The sequence below is a fragment of the Cryptotermes secundus genome, unplaced genomic scaffold, assembly GCF_002891405.2.
Source record: "Cryptotermes secundus unplaced genomic scaffold, Csec_1.0 scaffold745, whole genome shotgun sequence".
Classification (NCBI taxonomy): Eukaryota; Metazoa; Arthropoda; class Insecta; order Blattodea; family Kalotermitidae; genus Cryptotermes; species Cryptotermes secundus.
Window position 1 is genome coordinate 277,699 of NW_019719369.1, and position 12,023 is coordinate 289,721.

General features: G+C 43.1%; 1 protein-coding gene across 1 annotated transcript in view; it reads left to right on the top strand.

The window, feature by feature from the left end:
- The window catches only part of LOC111865215 (hemicentin-1), a gene marked incomplete at its 3' end in the record, with an annotated part of 72,062 nt that extends 60,808 nt beyond the window's left edge, over positions 1-11,254 (top strand). The window contains exons 14-15 of the mRNA XM_023853078.2: positions 3,358-3,508; positions 11,105-11,254. Of these exons, the coding sequence (XP_023708846.1) occupies positions 3,358-3,508; positions 11,105-11,254 (301 nt within the window). The remainder of the gene's footprint in view (positions 1-3,357; positions 3,509-11,104) is intronic.
- Between the last annotated feature and the right edge of the window lie 769 nt (positions 11,255-12,023).

Sequence of the window (12,023 nt, forward strand, 5' to 3'; positions counted from 1 at the left end):
CTGTGTTTAGACTAATGCTTCAAGGCGTCACCTGCTTACATAGCCGAGATACCGGGTGCTCATATTATAAGGCAAGGTTATAAAACCATCTTTTAAGATCATTTTAGTGAAAGTTTCATCCTTCAAAGCGTACCATTCACTGCTCAAATACTAAACAACCTGCTTCCATTGAAGATATAAAGGGGGTTCATATTATAAGGTAAGGTTATAAAACCACCTTTTAAGATCATTTTAGTGAAAGTTTCATGTTCCTATCTCATAGAATTTAAGAACAATGATGAATAAATAATTTTCGAGCAAAATTTAAATGGCCGGCTGAATATATTACCGCAGGAGCCGCGGCCGCGGAATTTAAATGACCACGTCAAAGGGTTAAATTAGTGCTGAAGTCAAGAAAATGTGGGTCTATACAACCACTCCCCCATATATCTTCATGGCATAGTGCATAATTTGTTGAGCATAGGAACAACTTTGTCTTTACTGCAGTTTTACCTGCTGGGAAGGCATTTTTTTCCATAAAACTGAATTTTGAATGTAATACATTTGAAATTGAAAAGAAATGAAAACAAAATGAAAAACAAGAAAAAATTGCTGTATATTGTAACTCTTTTGAGCTTTGAGAAACCACACATAAGTCTCTCTCTGCATTTTTTATGTGGGGCACACCCCCAAGGGAAGGGGACAGTACTATTTGGTTAGGTGAGACACAGATTATTCTGGGAAAGCTATATTTAAAATTGAACTGATTATAATTCTTAAAATACCACAGATTGATTATTTAATTATGTGTGTGTTTAATGAAAACCTAAAATGTGTTGACTTTAAAAATGAAAACTGGAACATCTGTTCTTTCAGTGCACACTTGTTAAGATGGGGAATGATGATAACATCTTTATTAAGCTGAGTCAAGGCCACTGTGTAGAGTTTGGATGCTACTGATATACACTGAGCCATCAACCTGTCCACTCTCCAGGGGCAGGCAGTAAACACAGTGTATTAGGTAATGGAATTGTCAGTAAAAGTAAAGAAAAGTTATCCCTGTACCAGGCCATGAAGGCCCGTAGGGTTGTGAGACGTTGAGGATCCCACATCTAGACAACCAGCTCAGAGATGGTGGTAAGGTCGTCAGCCTTATGTGCTGGCCACACTTTACTCCCAAGGAAAATTATTTAATTAATTCCTGGTACTCATTTCTGTTAGAGGCTGAGTCGACCCCAGGGCCATAGTGCGGCTGGAAAGATTAGGTTAATTGAAAAAAATCCAGTGACTTCATCAGGACTTGAACCCGCTACCTTCCGGCTTGTGGCATAGCCCCTCAACCGACTAAGCTACTGCGTGCCTTTTACTTATGGAATTGTCAGTAAATGTGTTAATGTACAGGCCCAGCAGGATGATGCAGCATCTGCCTCTCAAATGAGAAAAGAAATGTATGTTGCTCTTTGTGAGACACGAATCAAGCTAACACTCTGTAACCAGTGCCACCTAAATGTCAATTTTTTGTGTGTCAGAGGATTTTAAGTGGCATAGAGAAATAAATTATAATGTCATGTGTTGGGGTGACTTATAAGACAGGATTTGGGATTTGATGATAGGATTTATTGCACCTTATACATTCACAACTCGTGAGTATAGGTAATGCAGCCCTATCACTATTCTTCACACTTCCCAGTTCACCATTACATATGCACTAGGATTCTCAGTCTTCACCTCTTGTATCCTGGCAACGGATTTAGAACAGTCTCACTGTCACTTCAGCTCACACATGAAGTCTTCTTTTCACAGCCTAATTAATTTCTTGCCATTATTCTGCAACTCCAAATTCCGAAGACTCAACTCAGTTCAATTTCTCTGCTCCCAAGCTCATATCCTGGCAGGCTGGCTATTTCCAACTACTGTTCTCTACTTGGTCATGTCTTCTGACTGTGTTCTTTTATAACCACTTGTTATGGACAACACAGAAAACACCCTGTGTTGTTGATGAGGCTTGCTTACCATGCTGTTGCCTAGCAATAGACATCCTGTTGCTCGCTCAGGAATGTGTTTACTGAGTCCTTGCCTAGCAATAAGTATACACATCACAATAATTTCATCAATTCTGGCATAAAAACTGTGACATTTTCACATGTATAAGGAAAATGTTACACTGACGAACAGAATAAAGAGTTAAATGTAGTAATGTTCCAATGTAGAGTGATACCAATGACATAAGTAATACGGAATATTCTCTGACTGTATATCATTGAAGCCTATGGCAAAATATTCTTAGTATAATGGTATGTACGATGGGGTACCCAAAAGAAACCGAATTAATTTTTTTGTGGGCAGAGCTTTTGTAGTACCACGTTTTGCCGCTATGAGCGCATAAAGCTAACATTCCTGAGTCGATAAGCCGACTACCGTTGCTTCAGAAGGTAAGGACTAGTTTCGGCAGCGTTTATAGTGACAACTGTTTTGTGTGATCGTCGTTTTTGCAATGGCTGATTTTCGTGAACAGCGTGCGGCAGTGAAATTCTGCTTTTTGCTCAGGAAAAGTGGAACAGAAACTCTTGAAATGTTAAAAAGGGCGTACAAGGACGATGCTATGGGGAAAACTCAAGTGTTTGAGTGGTTTTCCCATTTCAAAAATGGTGAAATGTCAATTGATGACAAACCTCATTCTGGTCGTCCTTCCACGGCCCGAACACATGAAAGTGTTGAAAAAATTCGTGAAATCATCAAGGAAGATCGATGACGGACCATTGAAGAAATTGTGGAGCTGTCGGGAGTGACTTGGAGCTCAGTTCAGCAAATTTTGACAGAAGATTTGGGAATGAAAAGGGTGGCTGCAAAATTCGTGCCACAACTGCTGACTGCTGAACAAAAACAAGGTCGCGTGGGAGCATGCTGTGCTTTGAAAGAAGAGTCCCGAAATGATCAAAACTTTTTTTTGTTTCCTCGAATGAAAAGAGACATGAAAGGAAAGCATTTTGCTGATGTTGCTGAGGTGAAGGAAAAAACGACAGAGGCGCTGTCAAGCATCTCAAAAGATGAATTTAGACAATGTTTTGAAAAATGGAATAAAAGACTAGACAAGTGTATTAGTGTAAGTGGAGAGTACTTTGAAGGGGATTGAAGGTTTGTGCTTAAAATTTGAATAAATAAGTTTAAAAAAAAATAAGTTCAGTTTCTTTTGAGTACTCCCTCGTATATGACCACTGGTTTCCTGGCAAGACAAGCACAATTGTACATGTGCTGTGGCCTATTTTAAAGTGTTAATGCACTGAAATTTCTTGCAGATGAACTGTAGAGTTTTGAATATGTTGCCTACAAAGCAGAGCAGGCCTTAATAATTTTTTCTATTATTCCCAATAATTACAGGTGCAGGAAGATGGAACACTGCTGATCAGTGACACGCAAGTGACTGACAATGGAGAATATATATGTATCGCTGAAAATGAGCTGGGAGTGGACATTGATGTAATTTCTTTGCAAGTAGGACTGCCACCACAAATAGTACACCTTCCAAGAGGCATGTAAATGATCCACATCTTTTTTTGAATGGTTAACTGTCTAATTATTTAGCATCAGAAATTAATATTTCTGTGGAATGAAAGTGGAGTCAGGATGGCTATATCGGTAAAGTTACAGGCTACAGGCTGGACAGCCAGGGTTTGATTCTGGCAGGGGCAAGATCTTTCGCTTCTCTTGTAGCTTCCAGACTGGCTCTGGGACCCACCCAGTCTCCTATCCAGTGGGTACCAGGGACGATTTCCCTGAGGAATAAGGTGGCGAGAACATTAAGTTGACCATTCACCTCTACCTAGTGTTGAGGTCAAGAAAGGTGGAGCTATACCTCCACTCCCCAGTATGTCTTCATGGTATAGTGTTTAATTAATTAAGTAAAGAAACAGCTTTACCTTTTTGTCTTTCATGGAATGAAAGTTTCTTTTAAAACCTTCAGTGAATCGTGATTATATGATCATCTTGTTCACAACATAAAGGGTCGTGTTTAGGCTCGCTTACCTGGATCCATATACATTCATAGGGAGAGCCCTGCTCAGTGTAGTCAAGCTATACAAGTACTGCCTTATGCAGGCAAATATTGTCACATGTATGAGTGACTCTAGCTGGGGTTCAGAGTGGTAATTTGATTTATTAAACACTTACAGATCGTAACTACAAGTAACTATAGCACTATTGACACACTCTGCAGTTCACTACAGCATGGACTAAGTCTTCTCAGTCTGTTGTGTCTTTGTCAGTCGTTGCCTTGTGATGGGTCCCAACAATGTCCTCTGCTTCCATACTCACGTTCTTAGTGGCTAGCAACCGTCCCTTACTTAACTCCTTGCTCCAATTCTCAACTCTCAACTTACTAACCAACCAACTCATTCCATTCCACTAACTGAACTGAATGCCACACTTTTCCTACTCATAAGATATTGGCATGGACCATGTAGAAAACACCGTTCCTATGTTGCTGTACCATTTTTATATTCATGTCTGCTGGCAGAGCCCATTATTTTTGCATCCAATTGTTGCCATGAATTTGTTTGCAAAACCATTACTCAGTAATAGCTGTTGTATATTTTGTTTATCTCGCAATCCTTGCACAGCAACGGGTCTACATGCCACTATATATATATATATATATATTGAATGAATGTATAAGGGGTGGGCCTTCTTGGCCCTTGCACTGTGACCACAGTGATCTATTGTGCCTCCCCTTCTGATTATCCCCTCAACAATCCTGCGCTTCAAATGAAGCTTAGGATTTTATACGTGGAGATGTCAAAATAGTCAGTTGGTTCCATAAAATATTAACCCAAGTGGCACAATCTTAAATAAACTAAGGCCTCACATTCACACAGGATATGTGTGGCTGTTTTATTTTCTTCTCGGCACCTCTCACAAGTTGGACTGTTACTTAGTCCCAATTTGAACAGGTGTCCTTTGAGGTGACAGTGTCCTGTAAGTAGTCCTACCACCCATCATAGCTGGTTCCTGTTTAATTTCAACAGTTCCTTCGCTCTTTCAGTAGAGGGCCCTTGTATGAGTCCCTCTGCTTGCCTGAGTCCAGTCAAGGACCCCCAGTATTTCTTGCGATTCATATCTGTCCAGACCCTGATTTCCTTTCTGGCAACTCCTATAGAGATGCCACAGGCTGGTTCAGGTCCTATGAATGGATGTTCAGCTCCAGTCTTGACCAATTGGTCTGCTATTTCATTTCCAACAATACCTTCATGCCCTAGCACCCACATCAGTTGTACCCTGTTATGTTTGGCCAGTTTCGTGAGGGTTTGATGGCAATCCCAGACCAATTTTGAGTTGATCTGGTGTTTGTCAAGCGCTTTAAGTGCAACTTGGTTGTGAGTTAAAATGTAGATGTTCCTATTTCTGTAGTTCCTATCTAGATTCTCCATAATACATGCCTTAGGGCCCCCATACACACACAGTTTGGCCTCCCGTTCAGCCTGCACAGTTGAAGGCTGAAAGGCAAAACTGATGTGTGTGCTGCGGCCAGCCGGCCAATCATTTGGACTGTTGGCCTGTAGAAAACCCATCAGTCTGTCAGTTCTACCTGCAGGACCGTAGCATGTGACGTGTGTGACTCAGCAATAGAGGCTGGAAGACCGTGACTGTGGCATGAAGCCTGCCGGTTTATCTGCACATGTATGGGGAAGGGAAGGGAGAGGCCAAACTGTGTGTATATGGGGCGCCTTAATGGCATATACTTCTGCCTGGAATACTGTCGTGTACTGCCCAAGGCTGAAACTAAGTTTCCGCCTCATTCCATAGCAGTACACAACCAGCTCCAGTGCCCTTATTTATCTTGGAACAATCTGTATACCAGATCAGTCCCCCTTTTCTATCGGGCCGAAACCTGTCTTCCCATTAACTCCTGTCAGGAAATCTGACCGTGAATGGTTTTTCATATACATGTCTCAGTATCATTTTGTCAGACCCCATTTGTAATATGAGTTTTTTTTTCATGTCTTGAGTTATGTATGCATGTCTGAAACTATCGGATTAGGTTTCCAATGATCACTGCACTGGAGACGGTAGATTCCTGCCCTGGCCTCTGCCTCCAACTGTATATGCAGTGGGGGGAGTCCAAGGAGTGTCTCCAGTGCAGCTGTTGGAGATGTTTGAATTGCTCCTGTGATACCCAAGCAAGCCAACCTTTGAAATTTGCTAAGTTCTGCCCTGCTCCTCTTGAGTTTAACTCTGGACCACCATACTGTGGCGCCATATGTAACTATGGGTCTTATAACCACAGTTACACCAATGCACAACGTGCGGCTGCAGTCCCCAGGTTTTACCAAACATGCTTCTGCACGTCCAAAAAGCCTTATAGGCTTTATTGATGACCTTATCCAGCTGCTTTTTCCATGTCAATCCCTTGTCTAATACTAGACCAAGGTACTTGACATCGCTGGAGAGCTGGATTGTCTCATGGAAGAGGGTCGGTTCCTAAAGGCCCTTAATATTTCTCTTCCTGGTAAATGGTATAATTACCATCTTATTAGGCTTGTTCTTTCACACCATTGTTGGATCGTGTACAGAGCTATCTGAAGACACTCTGATACTGTCAAAAGGAATTTTCCATTTATGAGGATTGCTGTGTCATCAGCATATCCTACTGTATAATACCCATCATCATTAAGTCCCCACAGGAGATCGTCAGTGACCAGACTCCACAGCAGAGGCGAAAGCACGGCCCCCTGCGGACACCCCCTAGACGCGGAAGCCCCCAGGGTCTCTCCTGATAGTGTGGCAGCTATGGTTCTGCTTCCCAGCATAGCACTGATCCACCTGCATATTGCAGGCTCTGTGCAATGCTTTCCAGTGGCCTGTTTCATTATATTGTAACGTGTTTTGTTACTGAAGACGCCATTCCGATTGTTAATTGGTTTATTTAACAACCTACAAGTCGTAACTACAATTGATTATAACACTGTTGCGGGGTTTCACAATTTATAACCCTGTTCGCAATAATCTGTTTGCACTGTTGCGGGGTTTCACACTTTATAACCCTATTTGCAATAATCTGTTCACTCTATCTTCAATAGTCTACACGTATTCACAGTACGGGAGCTATGTAAGTGTCCCTGTATCACACACTCACAATCACACACACGTCCGGTTCTTCTTTCCGCGACTGCTGCTATACTCCAACTGTGTCACTCCTGATCACACACTAACTCATTCACTGCTGGCTGGAGAACTCACTTCGGTGACTGATACACTTAAATGACTCCATAGGCAGTGTAGGTCTCTTATAAACTCTCAGCCGGACAACGGGAAAACAGTTACGTAATAGGCACCACTGTTGTCTGACACCATGTTTGCCTGTTACGTAATGGGCACTGCTGTTATTACCGTCATCTCTCGCAACCACTGTTTACCCGCTTTGCTTAGCAACCGCTGTTTACTCACTTCGCTTAGCAACCAGCGTACTGGGACCCGGCTCACTTTGGCTCCGCTCAGCACATCACGGCTGGCATGGAGGGAGGGGCGCTATCCATAGCGCAACACGTCACAATATCAAATGAGGTTCTATCGAAAGCTCCCTCTATACCAAGGAATGCTCCTAAGGCAATATCCTTGTGTTCAATCGCACTTTCTATGCGTGTTACCACATTGTGTATTGCACTTTTGGTAGATTTACCTGTTTGGTAGGCATGCTGGTTTCGGTGTAGAGGATATGTCCTCAACACCCCATTCCTGATATGCCTATCCACTATTTTCTCCATCATTTTCAAAAGGAAAGATGACAGACTGATAGGACAATAAGCCTTAGCCTCGGTGTAATCAAATTTCCTGGGCTTTGGGATAAACGTCACCTTAACTTGCCTTCAGGCCATAAAGATAAAACCATATGCCATGCAGGCTCTCTATATGCGGCATAGGTGTGGAACTAAGATTTCTATCGAGTACCGTCCAGTTCTCAGTATGAAGTCCTGGATTGAGGTCTGCAATCCATTTCAGCAGCTCTTCCTGATTCTGGACAACTTTGTCCCTAATCCGGAGAGCCACGTTAACAGGCTTGGGCAGGTTCCTGGTATCAGTAGCCTTCAGCCTGGCCCCTGATTCCAGGCTGTGGTTGTCAATGGCTTTGGTGAGCCATTGACCAGATTGTTGGTCGGCACATGCATAAATAAGTGCACCACCCACTAGTCTGTAGGATTTCAGGTGTAGTAGTTTTCCCTTTGAAGTCCTACGTAACACCTCTCCCAGTGCTTCCAGAATGAAATTCTGGTCATCTTCGATAAGCTTGTCCTCAGAATAAGTTTCCTTGAAGATAGCTACCTTTATGTTGGTCAGAGCCTCCTTGTAAGTCCCTGGTCCCTTAGAGTCCCTGGGCCTTTTCAGAGTTATGGCTGTTTCTGTAGGGGTACTATCCTCCGACCTTGGCCTCTTAAAGGTACCAGTGGAGGTTTCTCCCTGCATGGATGAGCCTGCATTTCCTGGTTTCTGACTGCCCCCAGTTCCTGCTATGCTTTCCCCAGCTCTTGCCTTTTCCAACTTCAATTTGGTGCATCCAGACAAGGCTCTTTTCACTAGATGGAGTCCACCTACTCCAGCGACTATGTATCCCAATCCTGCTCCTACTCTAGGTATGCTAGAGGTCTAGCCCCCTGTAGTCATATGTCGGTACTACTGACTCCCAGTAGAGTTTTTGGTTTTGCCTCAGGTAGGTTCTGAACCACTGGTTCGTTCCTGCCTTTGGCTGAAAATTCAACAGCAGGTTTGCTGGCTGCATCTGGGTCCCTTAGTGGTTCACCAGAGCTTCCAGCCCCCTGCTGAAGCATTTCTCATAGGGACCCCCCTTGGAGGGGGGTCCCTCTTCAGTTTGAGGTCGTTATGACCAGTTCTTTTTTTTTTTTTTGGTTCCTTTCANTCACAGGGATCCCCTTGGAGGGGGTTCTCTCTTCAGTTTAAAATCCTTATGACCGTTTTTTTTTTTTTTTTGGTTCCTTTCATTTTGGTCCCATGAGTTGGGTACTTGAAAGGTCGCCACCCACAGCACCCCATATGGGTGGAAGGCATAAATACAATGGGGTGCTGCCTGGTGCCCCGAGGGGATTGTTCAAGACACTGGCTAATTACCACCTCAGTGCCATGCAGTCCTCAGCACAATGCCTCACACCTTGGCTTAGGTGGTTTGGTCCTGTAGTAAGTGCAACCCTCAAAAGCCTCCAGGACCAAGAGTGCCTGTTCGGGGGGAGAGGGAAATCCCAGATGATTAATGGGAGTGCGACACCAGTTGGTCATGAGGTTGCGACCAGGGTAACCTGCATGAGAGAGTCGCCCCTGGGGTTGGCCTATAAGCTTCCCCATTCCCACCCCTCCACATGGGTTTGGTCAAACCGTTTTAGAGTGTTGAGCCCTAAGGCTTGCGGCACCTTATTGGTACTCTAAGAAGACAACTCAAATAGCCAAAGCTACCCCATAGGAGTGCTCTTCCACATTCATCCAGGGTACACCGTAGTGACACCCAAGAGTCATTATGCCGCTGTGTGGGAGGCTCTGGTCATGATGCCATTGCCCTTTATGGGAACTCAGCCGCCAGCCCCTGGTAGGTCATACTGATCCAGACCCCCAAGACTGTCGTTGCCCGGTGGGACCACAAGGAGGTGTCCCAAAGCTGTGTGCCAACACATCCCTGGTCCATGATACGTCCCTACCAAGACACAGCCGTGGTTCAGCCAACCTCACTGAGGAGGGCGTCATTACCACCTGTAACATGTGACATAAAAACATCAGAGTTGCCCCAGGAAAAAACCTGGGCCGCCATATATATACAGGGTGTCCGAGGAGGAATGGACCAAACTTCGGGATGGTGTTCCTTATGTTAAAGTATGCCGATATAACCCAAAACACCTATGTCCAAAGTTGAACGGTTACAGAGATAATAGCCAGAGAATTGTGAAGCTTTGACCGCCGTTGCACACTTGTTGATTACAAAATACATATTAAAGCTGGCAGGAATATGTGGATTCTGTAATGTTAATAATGTACGTAACATAAAACTAACTTGTGAGTGACATGAAGCCATAAAATTGAAGTACAAAATACTCGCTCGCCATGTCATAATTGTCCTTAGGGTTTCCAAGCACTATACATGACACATGAATGGCAAGCGCTGATGTAACGTGCTGACTGCGCGTTCTGATAAAGCCAACTACATACGTACAGCTAGGGTGAATCACGGCACTCAAGGACAAACATAGATAAGGCCTCTCAGCTGATAGGTACAGTGCGTGGACCCGCTAGAAGACCACACTTTTCTCGGGCCATTATCTCCGTAACTGTTCAACTTTGGACATAGGTGTTTTGGGTTATATCGACATACTTTAACATAAGGAACACCCTCCCAAAGTTTGGTCCATTCCTCCTGGGACATCCTGTATATATAATAAAATGTGACTTATTTTGGAGATTATTCATTGCCCTCAGTTGTTTAAACACAGTCCTTTGGAGGCTGGATTTCTTTCTTTCATCATTGATCCAGGTATTGAAACTAAGTATAAATTCTATTTCCTTACACCTGATGATGAAAAGAAATTTATTTTTTGAAACACTGTGTCCAAAAAAACTCACAATGATTTTACTCTATTGCAGTAACCTAGGGGAGGAAACTTCTATTAGTCCGTTAAGCACTTGGACTTTTACCTGTGTCCACGATTGACACTATCTAAATAATAGTCATGTTTATTGAAACATACCATTGTCAGAAACATTTGAATTTAGCTTAAGATATATGTGAGAAGCTGAGATAGCTCAGTCAGTATAGTGTCTGTGCTACAGACTGGACAACTGGGTTCAATTCCCGACCAGGGGCAGGATATTTTTCTGTGCTTCATAATGCCCAGACTGGCTCTGGGGCCCACCCAGCCTCCAGTACCAGGGCCTCTTTCCCTGGGGGTAAAGCGACTGGGGTGCAACAGTAACAGCTCACCGCCTAGTGCTGAGTTCATGAAAGGAAGACAGCTTTCACTTTTTCACATTACTTCATGGCATAGTGCTTAATTATGTAATTAAGTAATAACTTCACCTTTTACCTTAAGATATATATGAATATACACTGTATGTTAAAATGCTACCCCATTCTTAACAGATGTGCAAATTGACATCAGTGGAAATGGCACTGTTCCATGTATGGCAGTCGGAGTGCCAATTCCCACAGTCTTGTGGACCAGAGAGGATGGTAAACAGCTGAACACAAGCAGCACTGTAACCACAGAGCACGGTAACCTGCAGATTACTTGTAAGTAGAATGTTAAATCATTGGAACTCTTGTTTAACCTTTATTATCCTGATGTAAAAAGGGTTTCAACAGCCAACCTGCAGTTCATTTTGCCTGATGTCAACACAATTGTTACTGACCAAACATGATGTTCTAGTTGTAGTGGTTTACATATATGGGTTGCACTGTGTTGCAGAAAAAATGTGTGCAAAATTTTCTGCTTGATGACAAGTTGATGTTTGTTAAAGTACCATATAGAAATGAAGCCTTTAAAGCAGTAGCACCGAATGTTCCACTTCCACCAGAAGTTATTTTAATGCCCTGGATTACGTGGCTGTGTGCAGTGAGTCATACTGAACATTTAGGAACCGTTAGGAATGTTGTGAATACATACATCTGATCCCAAGTGTGCATCTTCATTTCAAATCTCCCATGATGTGCTAAAAATCATAGAACTAGAAACTTATCTTTCCCATATGTCCGCTTGTCTCATTTTCCATCCACCATTTCCTCACTGAAAGCAATCAATAGCAATACTATTTTTAATCAGTCATTAAATGTATTCAGAACCACTGCTTCCAAATTGAATTCGGTTCCTGGAGGAGTTGGTGAAGTAGGAAATGAAAAAGCACACAGTATTCTTTAAAAAAAGCCAGGTTATGAACAAATTTGTGGTCAAGTGGGATTTGTGGTGGGCAAAGTGGCACTGGGGTGGGTTTTCTCTGAGTATTTCGGTTTGCCCTGTCAATCTTCATTCCACCAAATTCTCCATCATCATCATAATCACCCG